The 21,113-nt window shown below is 51.8% G+C and overlaps 1 protein-coding gene across 1 annotated transcript in view; it reads right to left on the bottom strand.

Moving 5' to 3' along the window:
- The window catches only part of CDHR2 (cadherin related family member 2), a 53,999-nt gene that overhangs the window by 23,466 nt on the left and 9,420 nt on the right, over window positions 1-21,113 (bottom strand). The window contains exons 2-6 of the mRNA XM_030808549.1: window positions 7,231-7,297; window positions 6,892-6,963; window positions 3,783-3,922; window positions 3,589-3,639; window positions 2,591-2,680 (exon numbers count right to left, since the gene is read on the bottom strand). Coding sequence (XP_030664409.1) covers window positions 2,591-2,680; window positions 3,589-3,639; window positions 3,783-3,922; window positions 6,892-6,963; window positions 7,231-7,282 — 405 coding nt within the window. The 5' untranslated portion in view covers window positions 7,283-7,297. The remainder of the gene's footprint in view (window positions 1-2,590; window positions 2,681-3,588; window positions 3,640-3,782; window positions 3,923-6,891; window positions 6,964-7,230; window positions 7,298-21,113) is intronic.

Below are 21,113 nucleotides of genomic sequence, written 5' to 3' on the forward strand. Positions count from 1 at the left end.
CCCTCCCCACACAGCGTCTCCACCACCTGAGCTGGCTTCTGATTTTCGGAGCCCCTCGGAACCAGGCTGAGGGATCATTCTAGAGCCCAGCCTCACTGTGCCACTGCGTACTCAGGCCTCCCACGTGCTCTCTACGGCATATAGCCATGGGTTTCAAACAGCGCCCTAAAGAGCTGGAGGCTTCTTTGGGGAGAACTCTGCTCCTGGGCTCCTGTACACACCAACTCTACCTCCTTTTTTTTTTTTTTTTTTTTCTGAGATGGAGTTTCACTCTTTCGCCCAGGCTGGAGTGAAGTTGCATGATCTCGGCTCACTGTAACCTCTGCCCCCTGGGTTTAAGTGATTCTCCTGCCTCAGCCTCCCCAGTAGCTGGGATTACATGCGCCCACCACCATGCCTAGCTAATTTTTTTTAAAATATTTTTAATAGAGACAGGGTTTTGCCATGTTGGCCAGGCTGGTGTTGAACTCCTGACCTCAGGTGATCCACCTGCCTCAGCCTCCCAAAGTGCTAGCATTATAGGTGTGAGCCACCGCGCCCAGCCACGACCTCTACTTCCTAATTGTGGCCACGGAGATCTTTGAAAATCATGAATCAGACCATATCACTTTTGTGCTTCAAATCCCCCAAGAGTCCCCCCATTCTGCCCAGATCACAGTCCAGACTCCTTCGAGCCTGGGCTGCCACCCGCCTCTCTGACCTGACCTCCTCCTCACCCTCCCCCTCTAGCTGCACTGGCTGAGCTTGTTCCTGCCTCAGGGCTTTGCACCTGTTGTTCCCCCTGCCTGGAGCACCCCTTCCTGGAGCATCCCCTGCCAGCTCCTCTTGCCATTCAGGTCTCTCTGTTCAGATGCCCTCAACTCAGAGAGGCCTTTCCTGACCCTTCAACCTAAAGCAGCACCCGCTGCAGTCACTTCCTTCACTTTGCCTTGTCTCGTGCTCATTGTAGGGCTCACCACCATCTGAAATCATTCTGCTTATTTTGTTTCATTGGTTCCTGTCTGTGGCCTTCTCTAGAAGGTGAGCTGCTGAGAGTAGCAACCAGGTCTGTCTTGCTCCTCAGGTAACCTTAGCACCGAGGACAGTGCCGGGTGCTGAGGCATTCCATCAGAGCCTCTCACGTGGCTGTCCAGACCACACGTGTCTGGCCTGGCGTGGGGCCCCTCACCTGGAAGGTCTTTGCAGGCACATGGCAACGGAGGTTCGGGAGTGGTGGTATTTGCTGCCCAGTGACCATCAGGGAACCTCCTTTCCACCCATGTAGCGTAAGTGGAACTGTCCCCACTCCTCCCCCTTGCTGTGGGGAAGGCCCATGATGCAGACCTAACCCATGAGAGCCTTCCATACCACTAAATTGGCTCAAGGATAGCACATGACCTAAAATGAGCCAATGAAAGTCAGCCCTGGGCTTTGGGCTGGAAAGATTGAGAAAGAGACGGTCTCCTCAATGTGAGCCTGTACTTTTTAATTTTTTATTTTTTTATTATTTATTTATTTATTTATTTTTGAGATGGAGTTTTGTTCTTGTTGCCCAGACTGGAGTCCAATGGTGCAATCTCGGCTCACTGCAACCTCTGCCTCCCAGGTTCAAGCAATTCTCCTGCCTCAGCCTCCTGAGTAGCTGGGATTACAGGCATGCGCCACCACACCCAGCAAATTTTTTTTTTTTTTTTTTCAGTAGAGACGGGGTTTTTCCATGTTGGCAGGCTAGTCTCGAACTCCCGACCTCAGGTGATCTGCCCGCCTCGCCTCCCAAAGTGCTGGGATTACAGGGGTGAGCCACCATGCCCGGCGAGCCTGTACTTTTATCACCACATGAGAGACTTGCCTCTCGCCCCCCAGGATGGAGGCAATAAGAGAAGCAGAGCTGAGAGGAGGAGAGAAACTCAAATCCTATCTTGATGTGATTTGAGTACCTGGATCCAGCCATGCCTGAAGATATGATTTCAAATCAAATTTCATTATATGATTTGGCTTAAATCAAATCAAGATATGATTTGAGTACCTGGATCTAGCCATGCCTGAAGTCTGAGGTACCTCTAAATTTTTTAGATACACGAGGCTGGGCGCAGTGGCTCATGCCTGTAATCCCAGCACTTTGGGAGGCCAAGGTGGGCGGATCACGAGGTCAGGAGATCGCGACCATCCTGGCTAACACGGTGAAACCCGTCTCTACTAAAAATACAAAAAATTAGCCGGGCGTAGTGGTGGGTGCCTGTAGTCCCAGCTACTTGGGAGGCTGAGACAGGAGAATGGCGTGAACCCAGGAGGCGGAGCTTGCAGTGAGCTGAGATTGCGCCACTGCACTCCAGCCTGGGCGACAGAGCGAGACTCTGTCTACACGAAAAAAGTCAACTCCCTTTTTTTTTTTTTTTTGCTTTCATCACTGAAAGAATTCCTAACCTGATTGATTGCAAAATATTGCTGTAACCATTGTTTGTGGGGTTACATCCCCCTGGCTTTGGTTCTTGAAGCTGCCCCTGCTAGGAGAGGTTTTCCAACCCTGAACGCCCCACTGACTGTCTCTTCCTACTCTGAGAAGCGCTTTGGGATGCCTCCTGCCCCACAACCACATTAAGGCCGGTGTCACCTCATTGATGCTGGTGGAGAATGCGGTGTTCTGGAAAACGGGTGCGTTGTCATTTCTGTCTTCCACAATCACCAGCATCTCCTTCTGCACCTGCAAGTGAGAAAGCCCAGGGGACCCCAGAAAATAGGATTTAAAACACCAGAAAAGTTGCAAGTATTGTACAAAGAGCTGGTGTCCTTCATCCAGATCAACCTACTGTTTGGTCTCTCTTTCTCTCCATATGTTTTTGGGGGCTTTTTTTTTTCTTTTTTTGTAGAGACCAGGTTCTCTCTATATGTTATTTTCTGAACCATTTGAAAGTAAGTTGCAGGCATCATTAGTTTATTTTTTTTTATTTTTTATTTTTATAGACAGAGTTTCACTCTTGTTACCCAGGCTGGAGTGCAATGGTGTGATCTCATCTCAATGCAACCTCTGCCTCCCAGGTTCAAGCAATTCTCCTGCCTCAGCCTCCTGAGTAGCTGGGATTACAGACATGCACCACCACACCCAGTTAGTTTTCTGTATTTAGTAAAGATGGGGTTTTACCATGTTGGCCAGGGTGGTCTTGAACCCCTGACCTCAGGTGATCTGCCCACCTCGGCCTCCCAAAGTGGGAAATAAGAGTGTAGTTGCAACATATTCAGCCAAAGCAGTTGAGAGTGATTGTTTTGCCTCTGGAGCCCTGGGGTGGGGAGGTATTTGGCACTTTTCTAATCAATATTTATACACATTAAGAATACATTTAATTTATATTTAAAATATAACCAATAACTTTATATGTAAGTTAAAAAGCCTTCATATGATATAAATAATATATTTATATAATTTAAATAAATTTTTAAAAATACTAAAATCTTGGTAATATCGTATGACAAAGAAATGGACTAGTATAATCTCGATATAAATAAACATTAAATTCACTGTTAACTGGGGCACTGTCCGCTTGCCAGAGGTGGGGACGCAGTCAGGAAGGGACTTTCGCAATCTCTGTCTACCCCCTGCACCTCCAAACTCACCTGGACATAGGGGTCGCTCACGGAGATGGTGACTTTGAATGTGTAGAGTGTCTGCAGCAGCCAGAGAGAAGGGGCCGGTGGTGAGCCCCTGCTGGGTGGGAGCACAGGGGGTGCCGCCACCAGGACCTGGGCTCCCGGGGCCCTCCCAGCACCCCCTCCGCGTCCCACGCCCTCTCCAGCTGGATGCTGTTTACCTCGTAGTCCAGAGCGCTGGCCAGCTTCACTTCCCCAGTTTTCGGAGTGACAGTGAAAAAGTAGGCATTGGAGCCGCTCATCCCATAGGTCAGAGGGTCATTGTCCTGGTCTTCAGCTACCAACCAGAAGGCCTGGGCACCTGGGGATGGGACACCCCAGGTGAAAGCACTGAAAGGGTGGCCACCCAGGGTCCACAGCCACCCTTTCAGTGCTGGTCTGGCCAAGCTGGCTGTGAGGCTGGGCTGGGCGCCTGGCTGCTCTGTACACAGGCTCGACTTGCCATCTGGGACCTCCCTAGCCATCAGCCAAGTCAGCAGCATCCTGACTTCCCTTGTGACTCGAAGGGCACTGGACACAGTGCGGGCAGTAGGGGGCTGTACCCAGGTGTCTGCCCCTCCCCTTGCCAAGCCTGTGGCCCTGCCCTCTCCAGAATACCGAGTTTCCGTGACACAAGACTAGACGTGGCTGGCGTGAACCTTTCCAGCTGCAGCATCTGGGTGCAGCCTAGAGCTTTGGAGAGGCTTCCAGGACACCCCCTTTCTGCTCAAGTGAGCCAAAGCTGTGTCCAGCCTGCTGCTGGCCTCCTGAGAGCCCTAACTCTTGTGCTGCATGCCTGGGCCCAGCAGCAGGCTGGTCGTCCACTCCCTAGCCTGAAAGGAACTTTCTACAGATTCATCAAACCCACCCTATCCCTGACCCCCACCTCCTTTACCCACCCAGCCTCTGCTCCGCCACCTCCACTGGCCCCGCTGTTCATTAGCAAGGACTTTCTTCTTTTCACGAAGATGCGTTTCCCTGGAGCTCCGCCACAGGGCTCTGAGGGCTTCCGCCCCGGCATGGGAGCCTACGTCCCCTGATACTTTCGTGGCCCACAAGAAAGTTGAATTTCTTTTAAAAGCAGAAGGCCAGGTGTGGTGGCTTACATCTGTAATCCCAGCACTCCGGGAGGCTGAGATGGGGGATTGCTTGAGCCTAGGAATTTGAGAGCTGCCTAGGCAACATAGCGAGACCCCCATCTATACAAAAAATTTTAAAAATTAGGCCACGCGAGGTGGCTCATGCCTGTAATCCCAGCACTTTGAGAGGTGGAGGTGGGCAGATCACTTGATATCAGGAGCTCGAGACCAGCCTGGCCAACATGGTGAAACCCTGTCTCTACTAAAAATACAAAAAATTAGCCAGGCATGGTGGCACATGCCTATAATCCCAGCTACTCGGGAGGCTGAGGCAGGAGAATTGCTTAAACCCAGGAGGTGGAGGTTGCAGTGAGCTGAGATCACGCCACTGCACTCCAGCCTGGGTGACAGAGCGAGACTCCATCTCAAAAATAAATAAATATAAAAATAAAAAATTAGCCAGGTGTAGTGGTGAACATTGGCTCATGCCTGTAATCCCAGCACTTTGGGAAGCCGAGGTGGGAGAATTGCTTGAGCCCAGCAATTTGAGACCAGCCTCAGCAATGTAGCAAAACTCTGTCTCTACTTTAAAAAATAAAATATCAGCTAGGCATGGTGGCGCATGCCTGTAGTCCCAGCTACCTGGGAGGCTGAGGTGGGAGGATGGCCTGAGCCCAGGAGGTCGAGGCTGCAGTGAGCGTGACTGCACCACTACACTCCAGCCTGGGGGACAGAGCCAGACCCTGCCTCAGGAAAAAAAAAAAAAAAAAAAGCCTGTACACTCCTCCCTCTCCAGCCTCCATGGGATAGACACGAGAACAGCAGTTGCCTATAGGGAGCAGAGATGGACTAGAACTGGACACTGGACACAGGGAACTTTCTGGGGTGATGGAAATACTTTCTCTTGATCAGGGGATTGCTTGCACAGGTTTCATATTTGTCAATACCCCTTGGTGTCTCTTGTTTCATCTGGCAGCTTTCAATATTCCTGGATTCCATTTTGCACTGCAACAAAGGCTGTGGCTTTCCCCCCAGTATCCACTTGTCCCTCTTTTCTGAGAACAATGGAGCCCCAGATTTTGAGCTGGGCACACGGCCAACCAGAATGAAGGCCACATTTGCCAGGTTCCCTTGCAGCTAGGCGTGGGTCTGCAGCTTAGTTTTGGCCAAAGAGACAAAAGCAGTAGCAATGTGTGTAAAATCCAGAAAGGAAGAAGCCCTCTTGTCCCCTTCCTCCTTCTGTGGCTGGAATGGTTTCTCGTCTGAGCCATCCTGCCCCATGTGGGTGGGACCTGTGCCTTAGGGAAGACGGGACACTGAGCGGGAAGAAGGCTGCCTGACCCCCGCCCCCCCAAGCCCTGCAGGGAGGGCAGCCTGATGGGACGCACCCCCACAGCTCCGGGCTCCTGGGCGGCCACGACGGGCGGTAATTCACCTCTGTCTTGTTTGCATCTCTGTTATTTGGGGTCCCAACCAACCCGGCCACCTATGGTTTCTACTTCCCTGATCTATATCCTGCCTTCTGGAAATGTGGTATCTAGGCCCCCTGGCTCCTTCCAAAATAATGTTTCCCAAACTTCATTCGTTCCTGCGCCGCTGCCATGACCTTTGCTGTGACTTTTGCCGTGACCATTGCTGTGTCTGTGTTCTGTTCCTGGTGCTGGTTCCTTAAATTGACTTTCCATCTCACGTAAAGACATTTACTTTAAAAGCAAACTTTACATCTCAAAACCCATCTCACCTGCCGTAGATAGAAAGTAACTTTACAAATAAAAACAAAGCAAAGTGAGTCACTAGCTTCTGTGAAAGGGTCTGAGCCTGACACCTGCTCTCCCTTTAAAAAAAAAAAAAAGAAAGCAAGCCAGGGTAGGGGTGGGAGAGATTAGCAAGTGTGAGGAAGGAGGAGGAAGCGTGGCCCAAGGGGATCCTCCAGTCAGAGACTGAAAGCCATGGGCAATGGGGGAGGCTGGATGATTTGGCGCTGGTGTGAGGGCCCCTGGAGGTGCGTCTCACACCTTTGAGGACACTGCTCTTGACCCAGAAGCTGAAGAGAAGAAAACAAACTTCTGTAATCAAAGGCATTCCCTTCAGTCCCTCTTTGTCCCACAATAAGCCATGGAGTTGCCGGGATGGTGGGGGCTCAAGAGGGTGCCCCAGGACTTTCTTGTGGGTCAGGACCTGACATGGGGCAGACACAGGGGCCAGGACTCACCCACAGGCAGGTCCTCAGGCAGGATGACTGACGTCATGTTGGCCAGGAACTTCGGGGCCACGTTGGCTGCCACTGTAGGGACACAGAGTGCTGGAACATCGGGACACCTGTGCAAAACCCGGTCCCTACCTGCTCCCCTGGGAGCACACACTAGTCCTTATGGACACCCAGGCCACCCATCCAGGCCTGGATTCCTTCCCAGGCCTCCCCAGCTTAGCCAAGCACAGGGCCGGCCCACAGGAGCTGGTGTTTGCTGATGAGGGATCCCCCTCCTTTCCAGAGGGTCCTGCCAAGGGTCTCTAGGTTAGGGCTGCGTGGTCGGGGAGGGGAGACACCTACCAGACACCACGAGGGCAGGAAGGAGGAAGCAGGACAGCCATAGCTGGGCCATCACATCCACAGGGACCTAAGGGAAGAGGTCGGGGAATGGCTCCTGGACTCAGGCCTCCCTCCTTTTGACAGATTCCCATCTGCCTGGGTCTGATCCGAGCCCACACAACACTGCTGCTTAGTAGTTCTCCCCCAGGGCCTTTATCACCCTCTGTCCATTTTCCAGATGCTCAGGGTCGGGGGAACCAAAGGGGAGGCCAGGTGGGGTAGGGGTGAGCACGATGGCTGAACCTGAATCCAGGAGCCACCATGCACCAGGAGCCACCATGCACTAGGAGCCACCACGCACCAGGAGCTGCTCCAAGGCACTAGACGCGCAATTGTGTTATTCCCACAACTGTGAGGTGGCTGCTAAGGCACCAAGACACGAAGGGGCTTGCCTGAGGCCACAGGGAGTCAATGACGAGACCACGCTTAGAACACAGGTCTTTTGGAGTCCAGAGGTCATTCTCTCAATCACTGCACTATCTATATTTGCCTGTGAGAAGTGTTCAAACTAATAGCATCCTTCAAAATCAAGGCCCTGGAGAGGGACCATAATTTGTCCAGGACCATCCAGAGACTATGGGTGGGCAGGGGCCTTTGTTCACGTGCTGATACATCTAATGGCTGTCTTTGCAGCCTTTCCCAAACTGTGCTCCATGGAACCTTGGCCCTCTGAGATGCGTCACAGCAGAAGGGTTCCCCAGTCAGATGGGTCTAGGGAGGGCTGCACACTCTGGGATCCTCTTGTTGATTGACAGAGACCCTTAGAAAACCCTGCTGGGCCAGTCTTTTTGATCTTCTTATGTTGCAAGCCGTCCCTTGTTAGGGAAAAGGAGAAAAGGGGGACTTTGATTCACTGTCACCTGAAATGTCAAGGCCCTTTCAATGCCCAAAGATGAGGCCGGGCGTGGTGGCTCACGCCTGTAATCCCAGCACTTTGGGAGGCCGAGGCAGGCGGATCACCTGAGGTCAGGAGTTCGAGACCAGCCCGACCAACGTGGTGAAACCCCATCTCTAACAAAATACAAAAAACGTTAGCCGGGCATGGTGGTGGGTGCCTGTAATCCCAGCTACTCAGGAGGCTGAGGCAGGAGAATTGCTTGAATCCAGGAGGCAGAGGTTGCAGTGAGATGAGATCACACCATCGCATTCCAGCCTGGGAGACAGAGTGAGACTCCGTCTCAAAAAAAAAAAAAAAAACCCCAAAGACAACTGATGTGTCACTCCACAGAAAGCAGGAGAGCAGGATGGGCCCCCACATGTTTTGTTTCTTGCTGTCTGTCTAGAAAGTTGTCTGTATGCTCTATGTTCGCTATGCTACTCTATAATCTTTCTGTAAGACAGGGCTTTTTACTGTATACTTTTTTCTTTTGAGACAGTGTCTCACTATGTTGCCCAGGCTGGCCTTGAACTTCTGGGCTTGAGCTCCTGAGTAGCTGGGATTACAGACGTGTGCCACTGTGCCCAGTTTTTTACTGTATACTGTTTTGTGCTAACTGAATATGTTAACTTTTCCAAAAATGAATTAAGCAAGCTTGAAAGCAAACAAAGGAACACATTTGCTACTGTAAACTAAAAATAAAATCCTATGCCTCCCACGGACTAAACGGCCCCGCTTGTGGCCCAGGAGACCCCAGAAAAATTTTCAAAACTTAGTTTCCAGCCATGGCGGGATGGGAGGTCAATCACGCCTCATTATACCCTTCTCTTTTACAGGCCACACACAGTAACTGACCAGCGTTAATGTTAAAATAGAGATCGCAGGACTGAAAGAATAGACATTCCGTGGCACTAAGATGCCAAATTATAAACAGGACCTGAGGCCATGCCAGGCCGGGGTGAAGTCAGGCAGCCCTAAAGAAGAAACTGTTCTAACTGCCACGAGGATTTTTTTTTTTCTTTTTCTCTAGCAGCTAAATAAGCACTGGCCTCGAGAAAAGCCAAATTAAAGCAATTACAGCTCATCCAGTTCACAGATGCTGACGAACTGAGCCCCTGTTCCACCAGCCATAACCGCAGCTTTTTTTGTTTGTTTGGTTTTGAGATAGAGTCTTACTCTGTCACCCAGGCTGGAGTGCAGTGGCGCCATCTTGGCTCACTGCAACCTCTGCCTCCCTGGTTCAAGTGATTCTCCTGCCTCAGCCTCCCGAGTAGCTGGGATTACAGGCACCCACCACCACACTGGGCTAATTTTTGTATTTTTAGTGGAGACGAGGTTTCACTGTGTTGGCCAGGCTGGTCTTGAACTCCTGACCTCAAGTGATCTGCCTGCCTCAGCCTCCCAAAGTGCTGGGATTACAGGTGTGAGCCACTGCACCCAGCCCATAGCCACAGCCTTGACCCGACAAGAGACTGATTTCAGTAACTTTCTCCTGATAAGAGCCCACCGACCACGGACTGGCTCCAGCTCACACAGAGATTGCTTACTCATGCACCTTCCGGGTCACAAAAAGACCTTTTGATGTACAGGGCGTAATTGTAATACATTTAAATGTTAAGTTGCCACCCCAAGTGAGCATGGATCATATGTTACATGCACGTGTGTTCAATATGCATGTGTCAGGAGCTCCTTCATGAATATGCATAGCTCCTCCTGTAACCTGTTAAATATGTATGTGTAGCCTCCCTGTCCAGCACCAAGCTCCTGCCCAAACCCCATTTGGAAGTGTCTGTCTCTGGTCTCGGCCGGAGGGACGGCCACCTGCACATGGTCCCCTCTCTTTTTCTAGATTTATATTTTGTGTTTTTTTTAAAAGTTAACACTACCAAGCACCCCCACCTGGTCCTGGGCACCTCTTCATGTCCCTTTCCCTCCTGCCCCAGAGCATCTGAAGTGGGCAGGCAGCCCTGGGGAGGAGTGGGGGAAGAGGATGGCTTCCAGAGCCGAGCCCTGATGGTGAAACAGCATCAAACACCAGAACTCTCCCTCACACCGCCCACCCCTCCTCCCGAGTTCCAGAATCGGGGAGCCACCCACCTGCCCACGCCATTCTGACACCTCCTTCTCCTGAACGCCCACATCCAATCTGTGCGGCCTCCTCTGTTTCTCTCTAATCAGCCTGCATCTCTCCATCCCATACTGGCTGCCCTCCCTGGGGACACTGTCCTCGGCCTCCTCAAGGCCTCTCTTCCTCCAGCCTCTCTAATCCATCCCACTCAACCAAACTAATCCTTCTGCACATAATCTAATCTTTTCCGCCCTCACTCAAAAGCCTTCGATGGCTCCCCATTGCTAGAGTCCAGACTCCATAAAAGGGCTTCCCAAAGACTACCCTCGACCTCTCCAGCTTCACCTCGAACACTCCCTGCATCTCAGCCCACCCCTCATCTCCCGCGCGCCCACAGACTCCCTCTGCCTGCCCTCACTACTGCCCGTCCCTCTTTTTGGAATGCTCTTCCCCACCTTGCTGCCTGATGCGCTCTCTTCATTTTTAAAAGCCAGCTCCAAGGCTGGGCGCGGTGGCTCATGCCTGTAATCCCAGCACTTTGGGAGGCCGAGGCGGGTGGATCACTTGATGTCAGGAGTTTGAGAGCACCCTGGCCAACATGGTGAAAGCCCATCTCTACTAAAAATACAAAAATTAGCCAGGCAAAGTGGCACACACCTGTAGTCCCAGCTACTCAGGAGACTGAGGCAGGAGAATCGCTCGAACCCAGGAGGCAGAGGTTGCAGTGAGCCGAGATCATGCCATGCCTCCAGCCTGGGTGACAGCGAGACTCCATCACAAAAAATAAAATAAAATAAAATAAAAAACCAACTCCAGGGTCCCCTTCTGTCCAGACACCCCTCAATGCTCCCACAAGAGGAACTGCCTCCTCCGCCCATCCGTCGTGACCTCACAGGATGCTGCATACACCCTAGAGTAACCTCCGTAGCTCTTGGTGTCTGTTATCTCTTTGCAAATGAGCCTCTCCCACCAGGCCAGAAGAGATGTGAGGGCAAGGTCCGCGTCTGATGCACCTCTGTGACCCCAGGACCAAGCACAGGGCTGAGCCCAGTGTAGGCTCAGTGAGTATCTCTGAAAGGAATGAATGGATGAACCAGTGAGTCACTGCAACCCCAGGTGGCTTATCCAGAACACCCATGAGACAGAGCAGAGTGTAATGTGGTAAGTGGACCTGAGAGCCTGGGTCCAAATCCAGCGTAACCTTGGGCAAGTAACATACTCTCTCTGGGCCTCAGCTTCCTCATCTGTAAAATGGGAATAATAACAGCACCTACACCAGGGGTTTGTGTTGAGGCTTAAACAGTGCCTAGCTCCCAGTAAGTACATAATAAATGTGAGAAGTTATTATTGCAGGAAAAGGACGGTCTGTCTCTTGCCCTTCTCATTGTTGGAGTTCCCATTCCTGGTTCCTCTCTTCTGGGGAACTCTGCCCTGACCAGCACTGGCTAGCTGCAGGCCCTCCTCCCTCAGTGTGCCCTAGACAGTCAGAGATGCTGTTTCTGATCTGGCTGCATGCTTCCCGGGCATGGTTAGCACCCCGCCCTGAAGCCCCAGCACAGCATTCCCTCTTTTAACTCAGAGTCATCTCGCCATGCTCCCCACAGACCTGCTGGGGAAACATGGGACATTAGGAAGGCTGACAATCTTAAATAGCCGCTGGTGTTTCCTGAGCACCTACTATGTGCCAAGTACCCTGATTCACTCATTCATTCCCTCAGTAAATAGTTATTGGGTATCCATAAGCCGCTATCTGTCAGACCCTGCTCCCAGCAATGGGAAGGCAATGGTGAGCAAAACAGTGAAGGTTCTGAAAGAGACAGACTGCAGACGAGTAAACAAAGTACCACCTAATAGCGCACTGCATCCCTGCTGTGGAGGAGGGGAATGCGGGCGTTATGAGAGTGAAAGAAGGGAACCGCTTTAAGTGGCATGGCAGACAAACGGGACCACAGATCTTTTGACACTCCTCCCTGCAAGAGACGAGGACTACGTCTGCTCCCCTTGAATCTGGTGTATTAATCATTCTTTTTCGGCATCTTTTTTTTTAAATTTATTTATTGAGACAGAGTTTTACTCTTGTCGCCCAGGCTGGAGTGCAGTAGTGTGATCTTGGCTCACTGCAACCTCCACCCCCTGGGTTCAAGTGATTCTCCTGCCTCAGCCTCCCGAGTAACTGGGATTACAGGTGTGTGCCACCATGCCTGGCTAATTTTTGTATTTTTAGTAGAGACAGGGTTTCACCATGTTGGCCAGGCTGGTCTCGAACTCCTGACCTCAGGCAATCCACCCACCTCGGTCTCCCAAATTGCTGGGATTACAGGCGTAAGCCACTGTGCCCAGCCATTTGTTTTTATTGCCTGTGTTTTATGATGCTTTGACATCTTTAGGGCCTTGCTGGTTAGGGAGAGGCTTCCCTTCCAGGGCTGGCTAATTCCCAGAGACAGCAAACACCTTGCCGTCAGACCTGCCTCTCCTATGCAAACCAACCAATCCAAAGCCACGCCTCAACCAGCCTTTATCTAATTCTCACATACCAAGCCGATATTTCCTCGCTGTTAAACACCTCTGTCCTCTACCCACTAGATGCCAGTAGCAACCCCCAAGTTGCAACAGCCAAAAATGCCTCCAGACATTGCCAGGTGTCTCCTGATGGGGGAGGGGCCAGATGTCTCTTGATGGGGGAGGGAGAGCAGTGGTAAGATCACCCCTAATTGACAGCCACTGTTATAGATTAAAAAAATATAATGCAGGAATTAAAAATGTAATGGAGGAATCAGAATATAAAGTTGAGAAATGGAAACTAGGAGAGAAAAATAAGAAATTAGAAGATTAATCCAGGAGGTCCAATGTCTGATTAATAGAAGTCCCAGAAACAGAAACAGAGAAGGAAAACAGGGAAAGGAAACTATCAAATGAGTACAAACAATAGATTTTGTATAAGCGAATAACACATTTCCAGACTGAAAGAATTTCCAGAACAAATTTTAGAAAGGAAGGAAAAGAAAACCCAAGCCAAAGCATTTTCAGAGTACTAGGGATAAAGACAAGACCCTGAAATCTTCTGCAGAGAAAAACAAGTGACATACAAAGGACCCAGAATCAGAAGGTTATGGGGCTTTTTGGTAACAATCCTGGAGTTAATGGAGCTATGTGTGGGAGATTAACGGTGTCACAAATTATTTGACATTCCTTCTAATTCCCTCCTCTTGAATCTGAGCTGGCCTTAGTGACTTACTTGATCAACAGAATGCAGCAGAAATGCAGCATTCAGAAGCTTTGCAGCTTACACCTGGGCCTCTTGGGCCACTTTGCTCTCGGAACCTGGAGATACTTTGTTAGAAATTCAACTACCCTGAGGCCACCATGTTATAAGGAAGCCCAAGCTAACCATGTTAAGAGGCCTGTGCATTGAGGGAGAGCAAGATGTCCAGCCAGTCCCCACTGTCCAACCCCTAATCTTTCACATAATCCCAGCTGAGGCCCCAGACACCATGGAACAGGGTTGAGCAATTCCTGCTATGCCCTATCCAAACTCTCATCCTATAGAATCAGGAAATATAATAATAAATTGTTGTTTAAGCCACTAAGTTTTGGGGCATTCTGTCAAGCAGCAGTAAATAACCAGAACACTATGCCTGCAAAATACTGAAGACAAATAATTTCCAACCTAGAATTCTATACCCACCAAAATTATCAGTCACATATGAGGGCAAAATAAAAACATTTTTAGACATGCAAAGTGAAAAATGTTACCTTTTCTGCATCTTTTCTTGGGAAGCCACTGGAGAACATAATCCATTCTATGAAGGGAGTAAGCCAAGATGAAGGAAACAGACAGCCCAACACAGAAGAGAGGGAAAGGGGCGCTGAGACCACAGCGGGTCCCGATGGGAAGAAGGGTTCAGCGAGCTCTCAAGGGCTGTCTACATACATGGAAATAGAGCTGACGGCGTGAACATTTCGAGGAGATTTACACCTCTGGCTAGGGTGAAGGGATGAACTTGTGATACCACGTAGAAAACTAAGCAACCAACTGGGCACGGTGGCTCACGCCTGTAATCCCAGCACTTTGGGAGGCTGAGGTGGGCGGATCACAAGGTCAGGAGATCGAGACCATCCTGGCTAACACGGTGAAACCTCGTCTCTACTAAAAATACAAAAAATTAGCCAGGTGTGGTGGCGGGTGCCTGTAGTCCCAGCTACTTGGGAGGCTGAGGCAGGAGAATGGCGTGAACCCGGGAGGCAGAGCTTGCAGTGAGCCGAGATCGTGCCACTGCACTCCAGCCTGGGCGACAGAGCAAGATTCTGTCTCAAAAAAAAAAAAGAAAGAAAGAAGGAAGGAAGGAAGGGACGGAGGGAGGGAGGGGGAAAGGGAGGAGAGGGAGGGGAGGGAGGGGAGGACAGGGGAGGGGGGAAGGGAGGGGAGGGGGCCTAAGGAGGTGAAAGCAGTTGCTTCTAGAGAGTGGATATTGGGGATGTGGGGTGTGGGTCAGGAAAAAGCCAGCTTTTGTTATAAACCTTGTAGTATTCTTCTGTATTTTTGTTTGTTTGTTTTAAGGCTAGTCAAGTGAAGCAGTTTGAGAGGAGAAGGAATAAAGCAATCTGTAACTGGTTGTGATAAATTAGTTGTAAACACCACTGCACTTGGACCAGCCTGTTTAGGTGTTTTTTTTTTTTTTCTTTTGTTTTGTTTTGAGACAGAGTGTCACTTTGTCGCCCAGGCTGGAGTGCAAGTGGCGCCATCTCGGCTCACTGCAAGCTCCGCCTCCCGGGTTCACGCCATTCTCCTGCCTCAGCCTCCCGAGTAGCTGGGACTACAGGCGCCCACCACCATGCCCAGCTAATTTTTTGTATTTTTAGTAGAGAAGGGGTTTCACCATGTTAGCCAGGATGGTCTCCATCTCCTGACATTGTGATCCGCCTGCCTTGGCCTCCCGAAGTGCTGGGATTACAGACGTGAGCCACTGCGCCCGGCCTGTTTAGGTGTTTTGTGAGACAAGGTCTTGCTCTGTCACCCATTCTGGAGTGCAATGGCGCTATCCTGGCTCACTGCAGCCTCAAACTCCTGGGCTCAAGCGATCCTCCCATCTCAGCCTCCTAAAGTGATGAGATTACAGGTGTGAGCCACCGTGACTGGCCTATTTGATATTTTTAAAAATTAAATGCCCTGGCCGGGCGCGGTGGCTCACGCTTGTAATCCCAGCACTTTGGGAGGCCGAGGCGGGCGGATCACGAGGTCAGGAGATCGAGACCACGGTGAAACCCCGTCTCTACTAAAAATACAAAAAAATTAGCCGGGCGTGGTGGCGGGCGCCTGTAGTCCCAGCTACTCGGAGAGGCTGAGGCAGGAGAATAGCGTGAACCTGGGATGCGGAGCTTGCAGTGAGCCGAGATTGCGCCACTGCACTCCAGCCTGGGCGACAGAGCGAGACTCTGCCTCAAAAAAAAAAAAAAATATTAAATGCCCATATTGCTGTAAGGTGAGCACTGTTATGGGGGAGTCCCAAGTAGCACAAACAATATGAGAGATGGCCTGGGCCAGGGAAGAAACAGGTGTATTCCAGGAGTTCAAAGAAGGTCCCTGTGGCTGGGTTGCAGGGAGAGAGGTGGGGAATGATGGGAGGGAGGCAGGTTCAGAAATTTGGCAGGGCCAGAGCATGCTCCACCCTATGAGATACAGGAAGGATGTTTCATTTTATTCTAAGAAAAACAAAAAACAGGAGGTCATTTCAGAGGGTTTTTTTTGTTTGTTTTGAGACAGAGTCTCGCTCTGTCTCCCAGGCTGGAGTTCAGTGGGGCAATCTCGGCTCCCTGCAACCTCTGCCTCCCAGGTTCAACCGAATCTGCTGCCTCAGCCTCCCAAATAGCTGAGATTACAGGCGTGAGCCACCACACCTAGCTAATTTTTTTTTTTTTTTTTTTGAGACGGAGTGTCACTCTGTCACCCAGGCTGGAGTGCAGTGGCGTGATCTCGGCTCACTGCAAGCTCCGCCTCCCAGATTCACCCCATTCTCCTGCCTCAGCCTCCGGAGTAGCTGGGACTACAGGCGCCTGCCACCACACCCGGCTAATTTTTGTATTTTTAGTGGAGACGGGTTTTCACCGTGTTAGCCAGGATGGTCTCGATCTCCTGACCTCGTGATCCGCCTGCCTCGGCCTCCCAAAGTGCTGGGATTGCAGGCGTGAGCCACCGCGCCCGGCCAACCTAGCTAATTTCTGTATTTTTAGTAGAGACGGGGTTTTGCCATGTTGGCCAGGCTGGTCTCGAACTCCTGACCACCTACCTCAGGTGATCCACCCACCTCGGCTTCCCAAAGTGCCGGGATTACAGGCGTGAGCCACCCACCGCACCTGGCCCATTTCAGAGTTTTAAGCAGGGGAGTGGCAGGGACTAATTTCCTCTTAAGACCTTGCTGGCTGCTGCGTGTCGCCTGGCTGAACTGGGGGCAGCAGGGCTGGAGAGAAGAGGCAAGAGCTGGGCTGTAGTTTGGAGGTAGAATATTTGGGATTCATAGAATTTCATCTTCACAGCAACTCATTTTGCAGATGAGCAAATGGGATCTTGCTGGGAGTGTTCTGCTGAGGCCCTCACGGCTGAAAGTGAGTGGGATTCACAGCCACCCTCCAAGCCCAAGGCCCTCGCCTCTCCCTGAGGCAGGGAGAAGGAGGCAGCCCTCCTGTGGCCCCAGGGCCCTAGCAAGAGGAGAAAACCCCAGTTCAGATGTGGACCCCAAAGCTTCAAAATGTTTGCCCTGTTGACCTACTCATCCAACTAACATAGAATAAGCTCTTTTTGCAGAAAGTTGTTCACCGTGAGTGATTATTTATAATCATGGGAAGCTGGAAGTGACCGTAACATGAAACACAGGCAATGATGAAGAAAGATGTGGACAAGCCCCGGGTGGGATGTTCGGCAACTATTAAACATTACGGCAATGAATAGCAAGAGACGCGGGGAGGAAGCACCTCCTGCCTCTCACAACTGGCGCCGGGCACTCTGTAATGCTCACAAAATCCCTTCGAGGCCGGGTGTGGTGGCTCACGCCTGTAATCCCAGCACTTTGGGAGGCCAAGGTGGGCAGATCACTTGAGGTCAGGAGTTCAAGACAAGCTTGGCCAACATGGTGAAACCCCGTCTCTACTAAAAATGCAATAATTAGCGGGGTGTGGTGGCATGTGCCTGTAATCCTCAGGAGGCTGAGGCAGGAGAATGGCGTGAACCCGGGAGGTAGAGGTTGCAGTGAGCTGATATCGTGCCACTGCACATCCAGCCGGGGAGACAGAGCGAGACACCGTCTCCAAAACAAAAACAAAAACAAAAAACCCTTCTAGATTGGTACCATTCTACCCACTTTACAGATGGGGAAAACAAAGCTCAGAGAGGTGAAGAGGCTGGCTTGAGTTTACAGAGTCAAGAAGCAGCAGAGCTTCGCTGGGCAGTTCACTGCCCTTCTCTAAGCGTTCCCTCCCCTGTGAGAATAATAACCCCGCTAAGTGATGAGGGTGGGCAGCAGGGGATGAGTGGGAATAAGAATGTGCCACCTCAGCGCCTGGCACACAATAGGCGCTCAGCGAGTGCAAACCTTCTTCCTTCCGTGGGGTTGTCCTCACCTTATGCCTGCTCCTCCCACTGCAATCACCATGGAAACCGCTTCCTCCCTCCCTGGTGACCATCCACGTTCCCCAGGGTCTGAGACTGCTTGCAGAGGTCAGAGCTAAATGGACAGGGTCACGGCTGTGTGTGGAGGAGCCCTGGGGTTGTTTCTGATGCTACCTTCCACGTGACTCTAGCCAGGGGAACCTTGGGAAGTTGCTGTGGAAAATGCTGGCTTGCCAAGAACCCCGGAGATCACAGCTGGGGACAGCCCACATGCTGAACGGCACGGCTGCACTCAGCCAGACTGACAAATACAGATGTGCCCCGCTGCTCAGGGGAATTAGTAAGTTCTCAGTCCTCAGAATCCCCAGCAGTGCTGAGCCACAGTCCTCAGTGAGACAGGGACAGCGATGTGGGTACAGCTACACCCTGAAGGGCGACATGATAGCGCTGGAGACAAGGGCAGTGAGTGAGGTGGTCATGGAGGCAGGGTCCAATATCAGGACAGGGACCCCTCGGGGGTAGGGGCGGCACTGGTGGTGGTAAGTAGGGATGGACGTACTGATGATGTGTGTGCTGATGAAGGTGGAGACGCAGGTGGAGCTGGTGGAGGTGACAGTTGTGGGAGGGAGATGGTGGTGGTGGTGGGGCTGGCAGTGGAGATGCAGGTGAGCTGGGCATTAGCGGAACTGCTAGACTGCAGGCGTCTATTGTGTGAGGAACAGCCAGGGGCTGGATGCGTCCAGCCCTGGCATCCCTCTGAGGCTGTCATCTGGGACCTACCTCCCTCATCACTGTTTTCTCTCATGCTCTTTCCTTCAGAAATGAGTCAACTGCCACAGGACAATTAGTCACTAGGTGTGCAGCCAGCAGGTATCGAGATGGATTCATCATCATTACAAAGTCCCCCTGGGTCCAGCCTGCAGGACAGGAGATTCCTGCCCTCAGGGTCCCTCCTCCCAGTCCCAGAGGAAAATGGCAACTGGCAAGAAAGGGCCGTGTGCCGAGGCTAGCACTTTGCCCCCATTACCATTTAGTCCTCAGCAAACTGAGGTCCAAGAGGGGAAACGGCACGGCCCAGCCAGTAATGGGACCAGAACCCTAGCGAGGCCTGTGCCTTCCCTCTTTTCTAGGTTCCTGGGTTTTCCTTCTTGAGCTGCCCGATTTTCCCACAGGTCATGCTGAGCCCACAGATGTGTGACGTTGAGAGAGAACAGCCCGAACCAGGACCTTCACCCAGTCCCCGAGGGGCCTCCCCCTACAGCCCCTTCCCCACACTCGCCACGCTTCTCCCTCATGGAAGTGTCTCCCAACTGTCCCCTCCCCATCTCACAGGGCAGGACACAGGGCCTCAAGAAGCCTGTGGACCCTCACTCAGAGCAACAGCGACGCCCCTTTGCATCAGTGTGACGCACACACAGTCTCTCCCCTGCATCTGGGCCCAGCCATCCCCCTGGAAGGAAGAGCTGGATTCATCAATCCCCTTTAGGCACACAGACATGAGCGCAGGAGGCCAGGGTTCCTGCCCAGCAGCTCCAAGGCTGTCAGAGGCAGAGCGGGGGTGCCACCCTGTCTGCCTCCCAGGCCAGTGCTCTTCCTTGCCTCATCCCTGCCTCGCCTGCCTCCTGCTCTGCTGGGGTTTCTCGCAGTCCTGCCTCCCCATGATCATGATGAGGCTGGCGTTCTACCGTCCAGAGCATCTGCCTCTGGATTCGGTCACTTGGGGAAAAAGCACAGTGTCTGTGTGGGCTGGGGAAGGCGCAATGACAGCCTGCCCCAATGCTAAGCCTTCCCCATCATGGGCACCGTCACTCCCAAGCTCAAATCTCCTCCATGGCTCCCACTGGCTGCAGGACACACTGCCTGCCCCTCAGCCTGACAGGCGAGGTCCTTGGAGGTCCTGGGTCTTGCTTTTTCCACACGAGCTGCTCTCCCACTCCTGAGGTCCAGTGGTGTTGAAAGCTCCTGTTCTCAGTCCACACCCTGCGTTTTCCTTCCTCCTTCATTTGCCTCAACTGTTCCCTCTGCGCAGAATGCCTTTCTTTGCCTTCTGCCTACATGCAAATTCTCTCCATTCTGTAAGGCCCAGGTCAGCTGTGGAGCTGTGTTCGGGCAGTTGGTGGCCCCCACTCTGGGCTCCTGATTTCCTGGTACCCCAGCAAGGGGCAGGAGCAAGGCGCAAATGGAAAACGAGTGAATGGAGTTGCCCCTGGGCTGGGACTTGTGGACAGGCACCGGTTTCTCCCTGCTGGGGCAGCCTCAGGCCAACGCATGGATGTGCAACAAGGCCCCAGTCACTGCACAACCATACCCCGGGGCTCTTTTCTCTGTTTGCTCCTTTAAAAAATGGGAACTATTGGCCGGGCGCCGTGGCTCACGCCTGTAATCCCAGCACTTTGGGGGGCCGAGGCAGGCAGATCACGAGGTCAGGAGATCGAGATCATCCTGGCTAACATGGTGAAACCCCGTCTCTACTAAAAGTTCCCAAAAAAAAAAAAAAATTAGCCAGGTGTGGTGGTGGGCACCTGTAGTCCCAGCTACTCGGAGGCTGAGGCAGGAGAATGGTGTGAACCTGGGAGGCAGAGCTTGCAGTGAGCCGAGATCCCGCCACTACACTCCAGCTGGGGCGACAAAGCAAGACTCTGTCTCAAAAAAAAAAAAAAAAAAAGAGAGAGAACTATTGGCTAGCTGTGGTGGCAATCCAGGCCAATACCAATAGTTCTCATTTTTTAAAGGAGCAAACACAGCCCAGCACTTTGGGAGGCTGGAGTGGGAGGATCACTTGAGCCCAGAAGGTCGAGGCTGCAGTGAGCCAAGATCGTGCCACTGCACTCCAGCCTGGGCTACAGAACAAGACTTTGTCTCAAAAAATAAAAATAAAATAAAATAATTTAAAATGGGGACTATCTATATTCCAGAAATTACTGCTTCCTTGTTCTCAAGCCCTTCAGCCACTCCTGTTCTTTCCCTGCTCTCAAAAAATGCCTGGACCAGCCTGACCAACATGATGAAACCCTGTATCTACTAAAAACACAAAAATTAGCCAGGCGTGGTGGCGCACACCTGTAATCCCAGCCATTCGGGAGGCTGAAGCAGAAGAATCACTTGAACCCAGGAGGCGGAGGTTGTGGTGAACTGAGATTGCGCCACTGCACTCGAGCCTGGGTGACAAGCAAGACTCCGTCTCACACACAAAAAAAATTAGCTGGGCGTGGTGGTGTGCACCTGTAATCCTAGCTACTCAGGAGGCTGAGGCAGGAGAATCGCTTGAACCAGGGAGGCACAGGTTGCAGTGAGCCGAG

Source organism: Nomascus leucogenys, unplaced genomic scaffold (genome assembly GCF_006542625.1).
Source record: "Nomascus leucogenys isolate Asia unplaced genomic scaffold, Asia_NLE_v1 Super-Scaffold_3019, whole genome shotgun sequence".
Classification (NCBI taxonomy): Eukaryota; Metazoa; Chordata; class Mammalia; order Primates; family Hylobatidae; genus Nomascus; species Nomascus leucogenys.